This window comes from Microtus pennsylvanicus, chromosome 5, assembly GCF_037038515.1.
Source record: "Microtus pennsylvanicus isolate mMicPen1 chromosome 5, mMicPen1.hap1, whole genome shotgun sequence".
NCBI lineage: Eukaryota > Metazoa > Chordata > Mammalia > Rodentia > Cricetidae > Microtus > Microtus pennsylvanicus.
Window position 1 is genome coordinate 92,957,438 of NC_134583.1, and position 19,105 is coordinate 92,976,542.

General features: G+C 42.3%; 1 protein-coding gene and 1 long non-coding RNA gene across 9 annotated transcripts in view; one reads left to right on the top strand and one right to left on the bottom strand.

The window, feature by feature from the left end:
* Cd6 (CD6 molecule) overlaps positions 1 to 768 on the bottom strand; it is a 38,883-nt gene extending 38,115 nt beyond the window's left edge. For all 8 annotated transcript variants that reach the window (XM_075973525.1, XM_075973523.1, XM_075973521.1 and 5 more), the window contains exon 1: positions 604 to 768. In XM_075973525.1, coding sequence (XP_075829640.1) covers positions 604 to 664 — 61 coding nt within the window. In that variant the 5' untranslated portion in view covers positions 665 to 768. The remainder of the gene's footprint in view (positions 1 to 603) is intronic.
* Positions 769 to 2,814: 2,046 nt separating this feature from the next.
* Positions 2,815 to 17,956, top strand: LOC142850237 (uncharacterized). The gene is made up of 3 exons (XR_012910666.1): positions 2,815 to 2,862; positions 16,139 to 16,189; positions 17,906 to 17,956. It is a non-coding gene; the product is annotated as an uncharacterized LOC142850237 (long non-coding RNA).
* Positions 17,957 to 19,105: the final 1,149 nt, after the last annotated feature.

Genomic DNA, 19,105 nt, shown 5'->3' on the forward strand with positions numbered 1-19,105 from the left:
TCTGGTGATCCCAGGCCTTTGCCCCCGAACCCTGGCCCAGGAGCCCAGAATACCTCAGCACTTGGAGGGTAACTTGGAACCTCAAGGGCCTTCCTGATCACTTGTGTCTCAAATTAATCCAAGAGGATGAACTGAAGTCACCAAGAATGACAGTCTAAGGGTCCCCTGGGTCTCCCTGGGTTCTGCCTCCGGTCCTGGGGAGCCCTACCCTGGGGCTTAACATGGGGCTTAACTGATGTCGGTTGGTCCTGTTTCTCAAAGGAGTGGTTCCTTCCTTCCTGTGAGATGGTAAGAAGGCGTATGGGGGGACTTCCTGAGCCTATGGGTGGGTGGTGGTGTGTTCCCCTCCCTAGGCCTAGGACCCTAGTCAGGCACAAAGCTTGTTCATCTCACTCCCAGGAGGCCTTTCAGGATGAGAGCACCATCCAGCCCATTCTGGTCCCTTACGGGGTCCCCGTGTCATCTCAAGCCCCAAGGTGTTGTCTTAACACCAGTTAAGGTCTTAACTTAAAGGCTCTACAAAGGTGGCCACAAGGAAACAGCTAGCAAGAGGTCAAGCTCACAGGACCCAGGCCCTCTAGCATAAGTGGCAGAGAGATCTACCTGAGAGAGCCGCTGTCAGCAGTCCAGCGATCCCAACGAGGAGCCACATGTCTGGTGCCATCTCCAGCTGCTACACACGCCTGCCTGTAGGAAGTGCCATCCTGGTGCGGGGAGGCAGCCGTGCCCTGGTGGCCTCTCTCACCCGCGTTGCCCTTTCTCTTCTTGTTCTCCTTTGTGCTCCTCTCTCTCTCTCTCTCTCTCTCTCTCTCTCTCTCTCTCTCTCTCTCTCTCTCTCTCTCTCTCTCTCCTACACACAGGCCCAGCCTGCCGTGAGTATCTTACACCTCTACTTTCTGCTTGTGGTTTTGGTCGCCAGGAAGCCAGGTCTGTTGTTACAAGAGGTGGGGTGGGGGAACCCAGGCTGCCTGTCATAAGCCCACCAACCCAGGTGAACCCCTAAGAGTCCCAATTACATGTCCAATGTGCACATCCCCAGGGGGCTTCCAAGAAAGACCAAGAGGCTGTGCCTTGTTCCTGTGAGACGAGAGACAGCTCCTTCCAGAGGTGTCCAGCAAAGAGTGCTAGTAGAAGAGCGAATTCATGGCCCCCTGCTGCCCCGCCCACAGAATCCAGCTCTCATGGGGTTCCAAGGTTTGTGTTTTCCTTGGGGGTGTAGTGATGAAGAGGCAGAAGGATAGCATCTTAAGGCACTTTTCACTTGTGTGTGTGTGTGTGTGCACATGCGTGCGTGCGTGTGTGTGTGCGTGTGCATGTGTGTGTGCGTGTGCATGTGTGTGTGTGTGTGCATGTGTGTGTGTGTGTGCATGTGTGTGTGCGTGTGCATGTGTGTGTGCACTGCAAGCGTGTATGTGTATGTGCATTGTGAGTGTGTGTGCATTGTGTGTGTGTGTGTGTACATTGCAAGTCTCTCTGTGTGTGTGAGATGTGTCTCATGGCGGGCGGGGAAGCTGAAGCTAATGCTGGGAGCCTTCTTCGGTTGTTTTCCATTTTATTTTTTGAAGTTGGGTCTCTCACTGAACACAGAGCTCGCAGTTCCATTGGTCTCTCGAGCCAGTTTCTCCTGGAGGTCCCCATGTCTGCCTCCCAGGTTCTGGGCTTACAGGAGGCTGTCCTGACATGACTGCCGGACTTTTACATAGGTTCTGAAGATCTGGTTCTCCTGCTTCCATGGCGCACTACTGAGTCATCTCTCCAGTCCTGGGATGCAGTTTTGAGAGGCAAGGACCCAAGCCCATCCCAGGTGGGAGTTGCACAGAGGTGATATGGAATCTGAACCCCCACCTTTGAGGACTGGCTGTTCATGGCCCGAGAAGTGGATGAGAGGGTGAGCGAGTTTTCAGCAGATGGCCACGGGGAGAGGCTGCTGGGTAAGGAAAAGATTCAGGGAAGAAAGAGCCGGGAGTGGAGAGGACCAGGTTGCCTGGGAGACGAAGAATTATGCTCAGGAAGAGGCTGGGACTGTGTGTGGTTAGCTCACCAATGTGCTCCCCTTGGAACACACAGTAGCTGCTAAATAAATTTTGTTGAAAGAATGAAGGAATGGATTATTCCAGTCTCTAAGCTGAACCTAGGATCTAGAAAGGGACTGGTTCCAACCTTGCCCCATACGATGACATTTTCAGGTTTTCCGCTCTCTCCATTCTAGTTCGTTTTCTTCACTTGTGTGATGGAGAGGATTTCTCCCTCCAGTATGAGTGTCCTACCATCAGAAGGAACATTTGCTGTGGCACTTTGGAAGCCATAGAGAACCAGGCCCCTCCCACAGTGAGACCCCGCCCAGCCCAGAGGGAGAGAGGGGCGGGAACTGATTCTGGCATCAGCTAAGGGCACCCTCTAGTGGAGAGTCTCCCACAGCACAAGATGCCCCTGGACATAGAGAGCTTTGTCTGGTTTCCAGATTCCATTCTACTCGGTGGCAGGAGTCTTGGGAGTGTGCAATCTCGGAGTCGCTCGGTGGGAAGAGAAGAGATGGAACAACTTCCCTGCCTTCAGGAAGCATACAATTCACAGCAAGGGTGAGATGGCTCAGCGAGTAAAGGAGCCCATTACGTGGTAGGAGAAAACTGACTTCTGCAGGTTTCCCTCTGACCTCTACATACTCATGAACACAGGCAGGCAGCTATATGTTCATACACACACACACACACACACACACACACACACACACACACTTTTAAAAATAAATTAGTGGATCCAAAAACTAGAATGGAAATGGATTCATCTCTAAACCCAAATGAAATTAGGGAAGACAAAAGAAAAAGCTGGAATAGAAAGGAGGAACAGTTTTCAGTGGCAGAGGTAGGTACAGGGCAGGGGGAAAGGGTGTTTCTAGCAGGGGACACTGGGTTCCTCAAGGCAGGACAACAGGAGGTGAGTGTTACTGTGGCTTCCTAGGACACGATACATTGTAAACCACTCTTGCTTTGTGGGCTTTAAGATCAGAGCAGGAAGCCAAAAGATATGTCCAGTTGGGTGCTCAGACCAATGACGTCATGTTTATTTATAACTATTGGAACCAAGACCTTTGGATTTCAATTTGCAAGGGACACAGAGAGGCTCTCTGTGGTTGAGGAATCCAGGTGCCTTTCACTATCTCTCCACTGACCTTGGCCCAGCAAAATGAGAAAGAGAAGCGTGTCTAAGCAGAAGGAAAAGGATGCCCACAGAAGTAACCCACTTCTGTATGCTGCAGGGAAGGTTGGATGTTACCATTCCGAAAGTGGTGGTTGCCACCCTCTCCTGCCTCGTCTACCTCCACGCATGTGCTCAGTCCATTCCCACAATAAATAAGTAAATGCAAACACACACACACGTTTCAGACAAGAGAGGGTTGGGAAATGTAGAATTTACAATCATCATGACTTGCTCAAGAAAGCTTTCAGTCACCATAGACAGACAAAATACAATATTCCGTGATACAACCAGATTTAACCAATACCTATCCACAAATCCAGCCCTACAAAAAGTACTAGAAGGAAAACTCCAACCCAAAGAAGTTAGCTATACCCACAAAACACGGGCTATATATGATCTCATAGCAGCAAATACCAAAGAAGGGAAACACACACAATGTCAACAACAACAACAACTCAAAAATAGCAGGAACTAGCAATCACTGGTCATTAATATCCCTTAACATAAACGGACTCAATTTTCCTATAAAAAGACACAGGCTAACAGATTGTACATGAAAACAGAATCCATCCTTCTGCTGTATACAAGAAACACATCTGAACCTGAAAGACAGACTTTATCTCAGAGTAAAAGATTGGAAAAAGAATTTCCAATCAAATGGGCCTAAGAAACAAGTTGGTGTACCTATCCTAATATCTAAAAAAAAAATAGACTTCAAACTAAAATCAAACAAAAGAGATAAAGAAGGACATTTCATATTCATCACAAGAAAAATCTATCAAGAGAAAATCTCAATTCTGAACATCTATGCCCCAAATAAAAGGGCACCCACATTTGTAAAAGAAACACTACCAAATCACACATTAAACCCCACACACTAATAATGGGAGACTTCAACACCCCATTCTCACCACTGGACAGGACTGCCAGACAGAAACTTAACAGAGAAATGAGGAAACTAACAGATATTATGACTCAAATGGACTTAATAGACATCTATAGAACATTCCACCCAAACACAAAAGAACATGCCTTCTTCCCAGCACCTCATGGAACCTTCTCTAAAATTGACAACATACACAGTAGGTAACAAAACAAACCTCAACAGATACAAAACACTTGGAATGCACTCTGAAATGCTCGGCACCTTTGTGCTGGCTCCTTTTGTCAACTCGATAGAAGCAGCAGTCATCTAAGGGAAGGAATCCTCAACTGGTAAATTGCCTCCTTAAGATGGGGAATTTTCTTAATTAGTGAAGTGGGAAAACTCAGTCATTTATGGGTGGTGCCATCCCTGGGCTGGTGGTACTGGGCACCATAAGAAAGCAGACCGAGTAAGCCATGAGGAGCAAGCCAGTAAGCAGCACCCTCCCCCCCATGGTCTCTGTATCAGCTCCGGTCTCCTGCCTGATTTGAGTTCCAGCCTTAGCTTCCCTCAGTGGACTACAATTCAGAATATAAGAGTCAAATAGACCCTTTCCACCCCAAGTTGCTTTTGTTCATAGTGTTTCATCATAATAACCCCACCTAGGACAATCTTCTTTCCATTCTGTTACATGTAGTCCTAGAAAGATGTGTGACCATGGCCTGTGGTTGTTTTGTGTGTGTGATGTATATGTGTGTGTAGTTGAACATGTCTGCCTCTCCCCGCTGTGTGTGTGTGTTTAAAAAAAAATGGAGGTCAACCTCAGTTGTCTTCCTCAGTCACTCGCCACCTTACTTTTCTAGACGGGGTCTCTCACTAAACCCTGGCTAGAGATCACCAATTCTGCTCACCTTGCTGGCAGCAAGTCCTGGGGATCCTGTCTCCACTTCCCCAGCGCTAGGATTAAAGGAACATAGCGCTATACTCACTTTTTATGTGGTTTCTGAAGATTTAAACTCAGCTTCTCATGTTTGCATTGCGAGCATTTTACCCACTGAGGCATCTCTCCAGGCCCTGGATTGTGAGTTCATACTATGAGCAGTGCGAACAATTTCCCTGCCGACATTACATAAAACCAGCTGTCACTCCCGTTTGCTCCCTCTGTGTAGTGGAATCCGGTGGCTTCAGGGAGTTTTTGAGATTGCCAGGCCCATAGCAGCTTGAACCACCAGTGCTTGTGATCCAGGCCAACTATGCCAGTGGAAAAAGAAAAGCAACTCATGGTCTGACATGGCTATGAAAATAATTTTGACTTCATGAGCTCCTGCAGAGGGCTCAAGGATCCTTGGGACTGAGAAAGGCTGCGGTCAGAGGGGAAACCTGGCACCTCATCTTAGAACCTAGTTCCTAGTTCCATAGAATATCCAGAGGCGTGCAAGTCCCCTTTCGGCACAGCCTAGGGCCAGTGCTCTCCCCCACCGGATCCCAAGGCTCTCTGACCCCCTATTACTCATCGCTGATCTTTTTAATTGTGCAGCTGCTGGACCCAGCACTCCCCACAGAGCCCTGAACAACCTTGGGTGGACTCTGAGATAATCGAAGCCTTGGCGCCACAACAGCTCTGGGAAATTCGAGGGAACCGCAACCCTCCATGTACTTAGGAAATGCCTTGATTTATGACTTTCTTTTGTTCTGTAACTATGAAAATTTCATAGAACTGTATAACCTTGAGCTATAAAAAGACACTTGTAGCTCCTCACTGGGGTCACAGAACCAAATAATTCTCTGTGGCCATAACTAGTTAGAAGTTTTGTTCCCTGTGGTGTTTTTTAATCAAGTTGCTTCTGGTTAACAGACTTCAGTGGTCTGCTCCGTGTCATTTGTGCGATTCTAGAACCCAACATTTTGTGCACAATTCTGGAAAGACACCTCAGTCACTGGCAACTTTTTTCTACTGGTTCTGGCCAGTCTGTAAGTTTATCTCTGGTTTCTGTATCTGGTGTCTGGACAAACAGGAGGCGCAATAGAGAGCGGGTGAACGCACTGTTGAGCTTTGAGCCAGAGGGGCAACGGAGGATGCTTTGACCCCTCTTCAGGTCTTTGAGTCACTCGGGATTCTGTGGCCTTTTGAGACTGGTTTGGGATTACGTGGTCCTGTGTGCAGCGTTCTTCCTTCCATCTGTCTCATCAACTTTGTTTTATTGTCCTGTTGTCTACTGTCAGTCTCCTTATGGTAATTGTCAATAAACTAATGTCTACCACGGACCAAGCTTCCTCTGAACCTCAGGCTCCTTTGGATCTTGTTCTCTCTTTGTTCCAGGGTTTCAGGAACTCAACCGTAGTTTCGGCGAGCCTTCTCTGCCCCTCACTGTCTCAGGTGCCCAGGCTCTGCACTGCAGCCTTGATGGCTCGGGACCCCACTTCCTAAAATACCAGCTGGAGAAAGTAAGAAAAGTTTCGTTTGGTTTAAATGCATGAATATGGCCATTAAATGTTTGTCTTTAAATGTATGAGTCAACTATGTTCAATGTGTTCTGGCTGCAGCCCTTACTTCCTGCCCAAGCTCAGAATTTATCTTTGGGTGCTCTGGTAATTGGATCTGATGTAATAAGGATCCAAATGTCAAAAATTGTTTTATGCTGTTAAAGAACTGGCTCTAAAATTAGAATAAGATTTTTGTATAATTCCTGTCCTGTCGTAAGACAAATATAAAAAGACAGACATAAAAAGATAGGATCTAAAACAGTACTTATTTGATAAGATATTAAGGTTGCATCTCTATTTTTTTATATGCAAAACTATACCTGGCTCTGGCAGCTAAACTCTGTAATTTAAGCATCACTCAGGTGATAATGGTTTTAAAGGCGTAAAGAGACCATGGGGAACAGGCTGAGATCTAGAAGGAAGGCTATGTATATGTTGCTGCCGAGGGGACCAAAGAGGTGCTCTCAAGTCCCTTGAGAGAGCCCAAAAGACTGACTAAATCTCAGACCTAGAGCTGCGGATTGTTTGCACGTTTGGAGCTTGGTTTTGCCTTATGTCGATTGAGAGTGTGCCCTGTTTCTCCCTCTTTAAATAAGTAAAAAAACCAAAACAAACTAGATATTTTAAAGAAATAACTTTAACATATAAGTTTATAATGCTATGAAACATTTTTAAATTTATATTTTATTAATACTGGACAAATATCTACTAAGATAACTAATTGCCCAATGCTTAAGCTATTATACAACATATCCAAAAGTTAATAAAAGATGGTAACCCAAGCCATCTGACAACTTGAAACTACTGGTTTAGGAAATATCTCTCCTTAGTTAAGGTTTATTCATGCTAACAAAAACTGACTTAGAAATATATGCCTAACCTTCTTGGTTTTGCTAGCATTTTTAAGCTATAACTATTTTGATTAACCGAGTCATGCAGAGAATTGTTATGTTCCATTATAATACACTATATAAAGATAAAAAATAATATCTTAAGATTATGCTATAAGTTCTTATCTCAGGACTTGTAGATTGTTCCTTGGGTATGGTATAAAATCTATGTAATTTATAACAAAATTTGGCTTTAAACTTACAACAAAGGATTTATAATTAAAATTCTATACATGTATATATATATATATGCACATACATATATATGGTTCGACTCCTGTTTAAGATATATATGCACATATATTACTTGAATTTAACTCTCTATATTATATATATAGCTAAATAGATAGATGTAAGCTGGATTTAATTCTACATATATGTGCTTATAACTTAGATCCAACTATTATTTTAAAAACCATGTTTTAAATAGCTACCACATGGCACTCCTCCATCCTGGCTGGTGATCTCATCAGGATGTAGGCGGCCACATGGCTGGCCACCATCTTTGCAAAAGTTAGAGGATAAATATCATATGACACGTCTTAGTCCTAATGAGTTTCCTGCTCATTGTATCTCCTTTTAAATTAAGGAAATAACAAATCTCAGATATTTGAAGTTGATACTTTTATATAATAAAAATATAAGGTTAGATTTATTACAACATACTGAATATATAATTCAACTCTGATCTAAAATATACTCTATGTGACGTTAAAAATTTAAAGTTATAAAGATCTATTTATCTTAACAAAAGCTGGCTTAGAGATTTGCGCCTAAATACTTGTGTCTTTGCCAAGTGTTCAACACCAAGCTTCTAGAGGATCTAGATAAATGGCAATATATGTTTAATAAATAAGATATTTGATAAATGAAATAAATTCTATACGTTATATCTTACGTATTCCATAATAGTTTCTGGTCCTCCAACAGGGTCCTTTCCCCAGGGCTGCATCAGTAGCCCTCCTATACAGAAATGATAGAGAAGCAGAGAGGGAAATCAGAGAAACATCACCTTTCCCGATAGCCACAAATAGCATAAAGTATCACAGGGTAACTCTAACCACACAAAGACTCAACCAAGAAAGAGAATTACAGACCGATCTTGCTCATGAACATCGTTGCAACAATTCTCAATAAAATACTGGCAAACCGAATCCAAGAACACATCAAAAAATTATCCATTACGATCAAGTAGGCCTCATCCCAGAGATGCAGGGCTGGTTCAACATATGAAAATCTATCAATGTAATTCATCATATAAATAAACTGAAAGAAAAAAAAACATATGATCATTTCATTAGATGATGAAAAAGCATTTGACAAAATTCAACTGAAAAAGCATTTGACAAAATTCAACTGAAAAAGCATTTGACAAAATTCAACACCCCTTTATAATAAAGGTCTTGGAGAGACTAGGGATACAATGTTCATACCTAAATATAATAAAAGCAATATACAACAAGTCGACAGCTAATATCAAATTAAATGGAGAGAAACTCAAAGCCATCCCACTAAAATCAGGAACACAACAAGGCTGTCCACTCTCTCCATACCTCTTCAATATAGTGCTTGAAGTTCTAGCAATAGCAATAAGACAACATAAGGAGATCAAGGGGATTCGAATTGGAAAGGAAGAAGTCAAACTTTCATTATTTGCAGATGATATGATAGTGTACATAAGCGACCCCAAAAACTCTACCAAAGAACTCCTCCAGCTGATAAACACCTTTAGTAATGTGGCAGGATACAAGACCAACTCCAAAAAGTCAGTAGCCCTCCTATACACAGTAAGTCTTTTTTATTTTTTATTTATTTATTTATTTCTCCTTTTATTTATTTATTTTTATTGAGAAAAGGAAGAAAAAATACAACTGTTTTCTTAGACTGTGCTCCAAGACAATTTTTTTAAAATATCTATTTAATTATTATGTATACAATATTCTGTGTGCATGTCTGCAGGCCAGAAGAGGGTACCAGACCTCTTTACAGATGGTTGTGAGCCACCATGTGGTTGCCGGGAATTGAACTCAGGACCTTTGGAAGAACAGGCAATGCTCTTAACCACTGAGCCATCTCTCCAGCCCCCAAAGTCTTTTTTAAAATAGATTTGGGAGCTACTTGATTTGTATGTCTATTTATTCAGGTAAAATTAATCCTTCTCGGAAATCTGATGGTATTTGATGACTAGGCTAATGATGGCTTTGTCAGTTTAACAATGGTAACCAAGGCTTTGGCTGCCTTCTTGGTTCCCTTTGTATGTAAAGTTCAGGGCAGAAGTCTCTCTCTCTCTCTTTCTCTCTCTTCTTCCTACTGCTAGACTTAGACACAGTTTACCTTGTTACCAGAGTTAGAGAAGACATAAGCTCACAAAACAGATTTCAATATAATTTTTTTATCATTCTTTTATTAAAAGGAACTCAACAATGATTGCTCTCAGCAATCAATCACCTGTGTCTCCTGGTAAATAATAATAAAAATAACAAACTGTATGAGTACAAATTAGAAAGACATAAATAATGTAAGACATATAATAAAATAAAAATATTTCTATTTCTTTCCCTCTCTATGCTATTGTTATGCTAAGATTTCTGAAGTTCAGAGTTTTAACATTGATCAGTTTTAATAGGAATTCCAATAAGAGTTCTAATAAGCTGACAGAGCACTGACTCTCTTCTCCCATGTCCTCTCCAGCATTTGCTGTCAGATTTCTTGATGACAGCCATTCTGACTAGGGTGAGGTGGGGTCTCAAAGTAGTTTAAATTTGCATTTATCTGACGACTGGGGATGTTGAACTCTTTCAAGAACAGTTATTGGCTACTTTCTTTTTTCTTGTTTTGAAACAGTTCATGTGATGATTGAGGGTGATTGTTATTAACATCTTGGCATTTCATTTCTTCCTTGGCATTTAACTATACGTAAATTCTAGATCTCGGTTCTTTGTCTGAAGTGTAGTTGGTAAAGACTGTCTCCCATTCCTTGGGCTGTCTGTTTGCTCTGCTGATGGTTTCCTTTGCTGTGCAGAGAGACTTTTACCTTCATGTTGTCCCGTCTGTCGGCACTTGGGGCAAGTCCCTGTGCTACTGATGCTCTGCTCAGAGCGTCCTGCCTGCCCCAATTTCACAATGAGTGATGCCTATGCTTTCATCCAGAAGTGTGAGCATTTGGGGATTTAAATTAATATCTTTGATCCATTTCCAACTGAGTTTTTTATAAGATGAGAGATTTGAATCTAATTTCATTATTCTGTAGGTGGATATCAACTCTGTCACGGTATTTTTTGTAGTTGGTAAGTGCATAAAAAGTAAATGATAGAGAAAGTGTAAAACCCTAACTAGAACTCCATAGCTTCCAAACAGCCATTCTAGCTAGATAGAAGTTCATTGAGATGTATGGAGTTTGTGACTGGGCAAGCATTTGTTTAAGTGACTATTTTATTTCTGAATGTATTACAGCAAAGTGATTTTTATTTAAAAAGAAAAAAAAGGGTAGGTAGTTAAGCATGGGTCTGTGAGAAAGCCAGCAAACATTGTTCTTCCTGTTTTTCCTGACCTCTCTCATTGATAGGCTGTGACCTGTAAGATGAAACAGTCCTTCCCCTGCAGAGGTGCTTTTGGCCAGAGTGATATATAGTGTTCTGTATAATATATATTACACTGTATATATTATATAGTATATCATATATTTAGTATTGTGTATAATGTATATTATATATTGTGTGTAATTATAACATTATATGATATATAATGCAATATTTTGCGTGTAGTATTTATATTCTATATTATAATATATAATATAGTATTTTGGAATGTTTTTTATATAAGATATATGTATAAATTATATATAAGATTATATATATATATATATATATGTGTGTATATGTATATATAAATTGGGGATTGTCAACCCATTGCAGACAATCCCTCATGGAGACTTCCTTCCCAGGTGATTGGTTGTGTCAAGTTGGCACAGATAACTATCACACTAATTAAGGTATAGACATTGTGGTGGTTTGAAAGAAAATGGTCCCAAAGGGAGTGACACTATTAGGAGGTATGGCCTTGTTGGATTAGATGTGGCCTTGGAGAAAGTATCACTGTGGAGGTGGGCTTTGAGGTCTCATATATGCTCATGTCAGGCCCATGAGACAGACCACTTCCTGTTGCCTGTCAAGATGCAGGACTCTCAGCTCCTCTGACACCGTGTCTGCTTGCATGTTGCCTTGCTTCCCAGCATGACGGTAACGGAGTGAATCTTTGAACGGTAAGTGAGCCACCACAATGGAATTTTTTTTTTATAAGAGTTGTATGGTCATGGTGTTTCTTCACAGAAATAGAAACCTTAGCTAAGACAGACGTTTATTGGTCCTCTATTACATGCTCACCATAGTGCTAGGTTATCTCATTTCGATGGGGAAAAAAAAAAGTTCCCCAAAGTCTCTAAGCCCTGGAGAAATAGACAGATGAACAGCTAGTTTGACATGAGCTATAACAGGGGCTCTGAGAGGTAACCCAACCTCCCCAGGGAAATTAGGGGAGATTTTTCAGAAAAGGTGACTACTGGGTCAAGTCCAGAGGGACCAAGAATACTGAGTCATGGAAAGTTCTAGGCTTGAGGAACAGCATGGGTCCAGATGCAGATGAGGTGGAACTGGAAGCTGAGCAGATGTCAGAGTGAGGGCAGAGTGAGCCAGGACGTGTTCAATCCCCAAAGATTGAGACCCACAGGCTTCAATGCTGTTCCACACCCTCTGTCAAACTGCTTAGGTCATTGTCTTCTGCATCACAAGACATGGACATTTCTGTTTCTGGTTAGCTTTTGGTACTTATGGCTCTGACCCTAATTTTTAGCCTTTTATTAAGTCCAAATATGAATATTATAAAACATTTTATAAGCACAGATGTCCCACAACCTTATAAATTTATTTAAAAACTGTTTCAATTAAAATCTCTTAAATGTCTTCCTGCAATATCAAAAATAAAGTACTTCTTTGGTCCCACCCTTGACAGCATATACACAGCCTGTCTCTGAGATCTCAGCCTGCTCACTGTAGCTGGCACTTGTGGTGATATCACCCGGCACTAGCATTTCTAAAACTGTTAAGGTCCATTGTTGCAACCGCACATTCCTTGGGTCTCTAGTCCTGCCGTACATTTATAAACCTCAGCTGTTTCCTATGATCCCTTTATGTCTTTATAACCATTGTCATCTGGGTGACTGTCAAGTTAAAGCCTAGCTGGCAGAGCAAGGTACATTTTTGAGTATAAAAACATGAAGGTGCAGCTTTAATAAAACAGTTTTAACATTATCTATGCCTAAAAATCATCTGAATTTCTGCTAACCCAAATCCAGTAACCAAAGCTCAGAGATAAATTCAGGCCTGTAAATGTGGTCACAGCAGTCATGGGTGGCAGAGACAGCAAAAATATCCAAACCATTTCTGTCTCAGCAACAAAACAAGCATATTCAGTATTTACAGATAGGAGAAACAACAGCAAACATAGTTCACATCCCCTTCTGACCTTCTATCATTTTTTATAAACCTTCAATCCATTTTTCCTCTCTTCATTCTTTCAGTCTCCTGCTTTCTCCCTCACTTTCCAGGCAACATACCCAAGTCTTTCTCGCTTCTCAGACAACATTAAAAACTCTTACCAAAGTCTTTCTTATGGTTTCCCTCAGTGGTGTATAATGCATTGTATGGCTACAATATTTTAAACAAGAACAGAAGCATTCATATACTATAACAAAAATAACTTCAAATTTACATCACATAAAATCCTGTACCAGCGTGAAAGAGCTAAGAGTAAGAGTAGTTTTTCCCCATCCGCTAACCAATAGAAATTTGTAACCAGCCCCTCTATATGATGACAGATATTTATAACCCATTGGATCTGAATGACCAAAGCAGCTCCGGTGGAGGGAAGTCTGGTTATAGTGTCACAGCACAGCTACTGCAGCTTAACACCTACAGCCAGTGACTGCAACTCATTGCCTTTGGCGCGCGGAGCCAAACCTTGGCCAGGTTTGGCCAGAAATGGAGACCCACAGCCTCCAGGGCAGGCTGAGGGAACCCACCCATCATCATGGGAGGGGTCAGAGTGGCATGCAACATGGGAGTTTTAAGGGAAAAACCTGCAAAGGCGAAGGGGGTGCAGTCGGATTAGCCAGAAGGAAAGGCCTATCTGGTCAAGTCAACCATCAACAGAAATACAAAGACAACACACAAGACCGACAAACACAACATTTAGACAAAGGGCCCAGGACAGACTCCCATTTGTTGAGAGCCCAGAGATTTCAGCCTTGACAAGGCCAAAAACCACACAGATGGGACAGGAGCCGTTAAGCCTACCTGATCCCCAGATTCTTACAGATGGGGCCTGACTGGGTCTCTAACGGGATGACCTCAGGTGAAAGACCCCCATCTAGACGAGGAAAGGAGAGGGCCCCATTCCTCCAGGTTGGCCCTCTAGAGCATTCGTCAGGGCAAATTGACCTGTTCAGATTCAGATTCGGATTCAGACTAAAATTCAGAGATTGCTGTTGACAAAAACAGAAAACAGACAGACAAGACTTGGAACACAGACTTACCACGGTTGATCAGAATAAACCTTCGGGTCAGGGGTTTGGATAGGGGTCTCTGGGAATCCCAGATGAGTCCCCAAGTGTTGTGTCCGGTCAGTGGGGACCCCAAAAGACCACCAGGGAGACCGACTCACTGAAATGTAAAAGCAAGTTTATTATCGTGCATGTGTACAAGCCGGCAGGGACTTTGTCAGCACAGCAGCGAGAGGAGGCACCCTGCTTTTCTAGAGAGGACTATTTAAAGGCAAAAACCAGAAAAGTTACATTAGCAGGGTTTGGGGTGGTGGGTTCAGTCCTGATTGGCTGACATTTGTCTAGGGGTGTCCTGGTGAAAAGTGATGGGTGTGTGCTGGCAGCTGATCCTATCTACAATGGTTGGAAAGTTAGGAATTTCCTTTGGATGGTCTGTTCCTGGGTGGTCTCAGTTTATGGTCAGTCTTACAACCAGGTATTGCCTTATGGAAAGCTCCTGAGACTCAGGCCTCTATCAAGCTTATCGTGGCTGGGTCCTATAAAAAATAGACTGAGGATAGTGTTTTCATACCACTTCCAATGGTTGATTTACAAAATATTGACACAAAACTGGGCTATTTAGCATTTTTTAAGGAAGTACTTTTATTGATATTTCTTTACAGATTAGGCATTATTACAAGTAGCTACTGTAAAGGCAAATTTTCCTATCCTGTTCTTGTAAAGGAATCCAAAGCTGAAGATCCCAAAGGTTGAGTTATCTTTTTAATAGCTCTTAGATCAGTGACTATTTCCATCATCCAGATTCTTTTTCTTACAAATACAGGAGAATTTAAGGGCTAGTGGTTTCCTTGGTGTGTTTAGCATCTAACGGTTCTTTTATTAGTTTTTCTTAAAGATTGATGTATTTATTATGTGTACAGTATTCTGCCTGAATGTATGCCCACATGCCAGAAGAGGGTACCAGATCTCATTATAGATTGTTGTAAACCACCATGTGGTTGCTGGGAATTGAACTCATGACCTCAGGAAGAGCAGTCAGCGCCCTTAACCTCTGAGCCATTTCTCCAACCCTTTTTATTAGTTTTTTTAAGTGCCTGCAATTTTTACCCACATAGGATTTAACATCTGTCCCTGTCCTTCAGTTTTTATACATTTAATCCACTTTATATTTTGTTCCACTTGAGATAAGTTTCAGTGTCTAAAAACTGAGTGGAGACCTCTTGCAAAGGCCAATTGGGATACTAGGATTTGGAAAAGCTACAGATATATTAGCTTTAGCTTTTAGTAGGCCTGAATCTCAATGTCATTTACGTGTAGCTTTAGCTTTGGTCTCACATCATAAATAACAGTTTGCTAAAACACCTTCTTTCCAGTATTTTGAAAACCTTTTATCATATAATTAGAGCTGTTTTACCTTTAAAATATGGGAGCAATGACAATTAAGCAATTCTATCACCAGCTTCTATCTGCGTCGTCTTTTTCACACAAGCCATCTATGAAAACATTAAAACAATCTCTATAGGATTTTAAAGGTAACTTCAGGCAATACTCATGGAGCATTTTTATAAAATCTTATAGATTCCAAGTAACATGTTAATGCAGTTTGCCAGTTACTGATAGTGTGGATAAAATAATTTACCTGCATTTTATTTAATGGATAAATAATTCTGTAACCACTTTATCAGTAAAAGATTACTTCTATGAGCTTTTACCTTGGAAGCCATAGTATCTAATAACCTAATAACTCAATCTGTTTCAGGTGTTACATTTTTATAGAATTTAACCATGAATTTTTAGAAAATAACTTAAAGAGCAGAGCCAAATTTTCAGTAATGGAAAGCATGGGCTCTCCTTTTTGATGAGCTCTCCGCAAAGCTCTCAGAACTTCTTCCCAACCTTCAGTTTCAACTGAACTCGAGGAGTTGCCTGGGACCAATGGCAATGCTGCTTAATTAAATACTCTGTAAGCTGTTTGTTCTTTATTTTCACTCCGTTTCCTTTGAGCAGGCATTTTAATAACTGGACACACTGTTGCTCCTGAAATAGGAAGCTTCCCATGGCCCTGCCAATCCTGGAGACCCCTTACTTTGAGGGCACTTGTTCTTTCAGTTCTTAAAGTGACCAGATTCTGTGTTCTTTTTTCAGGAGATCCTTTGTCCTTCTTTAAGCCCCATGTTGGGTGCCAAAATGTCACAGGTAATGTGGTGCGGGTTGGTGAAATGAAGACTCAGAGACACTTTGAGAATGAACTTAGCCTTAACAATGGCAGGAGGCCCAGTCTCTGTGGACTGAAACACTTCCCTTAGCCCTTTGACATTTTTATTTTTCCCTATTTTTACACTTTAGCTAGCAGATTTTCCTTTTCTTTTTCTTTTTTTTTTCTTTTTTTTTTTTTTTTTAGTTTGTCGAGACAGGGTTTCTCTGTAGCTTTGGAGCCTGTCCTGGCACTAGCTCTTGTAGACCAGGCTGGCCTAGAACTCACAGACATCCGCCTGCCTCTGCCTCCCGAGTGCTGGGATTAAAGGCGTGTGCCACCACTGCCCGGCTTAGCTAGTAGATTTTCATATGCTCAAAACAACCTCAATAAAGCTTCCAAAAATACATTGCGAAGTGAAAATACCTGATTCATAAGGTTTCATGGTTTTCTGGATTGCCCTTAACCAAGTTTTGCATAGGCTTTGTATCCATGGGAAACTCTCAGACAAGATTTACATAGGGTAACAAAAAGTATCTGTAACAAAAATGGATTAGGGCTGGTTGCTAACATCAGAGCTAGACCAGGTAAGGCCCAGCAGGAGTTGCTTGTTAACTCTCTGGTGCCAGGTTGACAGGAATTTCTGCCACACACCCCCCAAAAACACAAGATGTAAAAGAGAATAAAAATTAAAGTTATTATCCAGCGGTGGCAGCGCACGCCTTTAATCCCAGTGCCTGGGAGGCAGAGACAGGCAGATCTCAGTGAGTTCGAGGCCAGCCTGGTCATCAAAGTGAGTTCCAGGACAGCCAGAACTGTTACACAGAGAAATCCTATCTCAAAAAGCAAAAATAAATAAATAAATAAATAAAAATTATTGAAAAAAAAAACAACTATTACTATCGCCATAGCCGGTATATATCTTGAAGATTTTCCCCAAAGGTCCAAGCGTCCAAGGCTTGGTACTTCTGAAGCTTCTGAACATTCGCACTACCTTCAGGAAGTGAGGCCTGGTGGAAAGAAATTAGAAAATGGGATGTCCGTGAAGGGGACTTTGGGACAGGAGGCCCTTCCTGTTTCACCCTTTGATTCCCAGCTGCCACTATCCACCACAAGTTCCCAGCCATACAGTTCCTGAGTCACCACGGCCCCAAAGCATCTGGACTAAGGGATTATGAACTAAACCCATGGGCCAAGTGTCAACTTTTTCTCCTTAAAAGTTTCCAGACCTCGGGCGATTCGTCACCGTGATGGGAGGTAATTCATTGCTGCCCCCATTAATCCCAGTACATGGCTAGTCACATTTCTCATTCCTGGGAGCTAAGAGGACAGAGAAGACAATAGAGGGGTATATTCTCAACTGCTGTTTTCTGTGGGCCAGCCTACAGTCTGTGCCCCATCCCTAGAAAAAGCTGTGCTTGGCTCTGAGCTGTCTGCTCTGCCCCATCTGGCTCTCCTGGTGGTGGGAACAGATACAAAGTTTCTGAAGCTGGCTCTGTGCCGGCTAAGTGAATGGCTGCCTTCTCTTACTTGCCCCTCCCCTCCCAAGAACAGGAGTGTTCATGGCCTTCCCTTCTCTTTCTACACCCCCAGGGCCTCGTTCGAACTCAGGACTCTCAAGGCCCCACCTCAGAAGTCCGGAGTATCAGGGGCACACTGTCATGCCCAGCCTCCGGGATCGTCATTCTCTGCTGCTTTCTTTGGGTTTCTCTCAGCAGAAGAGGAAACTTTCTCTTTGAGGTTCCCTGAAGATGAGTGACATCTAGTGAAGTTTATCATTTGTCTCACTCTCCTGGATTGGGGTGTCATGTCTGCCTAGCTCTGTGGCTAGTGGAGGACAGAGCTGGGTCTGGTGTGACCTGAGCTTCATCACCACATCTTGGTATCCGAGGATCCTGAAACATCGAAACATCTTCCAAGAGAGGCAGAGGTGTGCTGATGAATTTTCTTTGGGCCACCAGTTCACAAAAAAAATGACACAGGGCTTATTATTAATTATGAAAGCTTGGCCTATAGATTAGGCTACTCCTACTATCTCTTATAACTTAAATTAACTCATTCCTAGTCATTTACATGTTTGCATGTGACTCCTGGCTTTTACATCCCCTCTTGTATGTCTTATTCTCTTTCTGCATCTGGCTGGCAACCCCACCTTTATTATTCCCAGAGCTCTCTCTCTCTCCAGAAAGTTCCTGCTATTCTTCCTGCTTAGCCATTGGCCATTTAGCGTTTTAATAAACCACAGTGGCACATCTTCACACAGTGTAAAGGAATATTCCACGATAGAGATGGCTTTTGAGAGCAGCCTTTTCTGTCACTGTCTCTGCCGATTTAATTTAATTTAATTTAAGACCACGTCTCACTACGTAGTTCTTTTCTAACAGTCCTGAAACTTGCTATGTAGGCCAGGTTGGCCATGAACTCAAGAGATCCACCTGCCTCTGCCTCTTAAGGGCTGGGGTTGATGATATGTGTCATTACTCCCTGCCTTCTCTTTGTCTTAACCAAAGTATATTATCCCTCCCCACAGTGGAAAGCAAAATCAGGGTGCAATCTCCACCCCTTTCTGACCACCAAACCCCGAGCCTTATGCTTCCATGGACTCTCCTTCTATGTTACAGCTGGGCTTCTTCCCTGATAGAAAATGTTAAAAACTGGTGGGGGGAGGGGGAGAGAAATGGGAGGAGGGGGAGGGAAATGGGAGGCGGAAATTTTTTTTTCAATAAGAAAATAAATAAATAACTAATGTTAAAAAACCTGGGCTGAAAGACTAGAGAGATGGCATAGCGATTAAGCACACTGGTTGCTTTCCCAAAAAGCCCAGGTTTGGTTCCCCAAATCCATATGGTGGCTCATAACTGTCTGTAACTCCAGCTCCAGTGGATCTGACATCCTTTTCAGACTTGTGAGAAGACCAG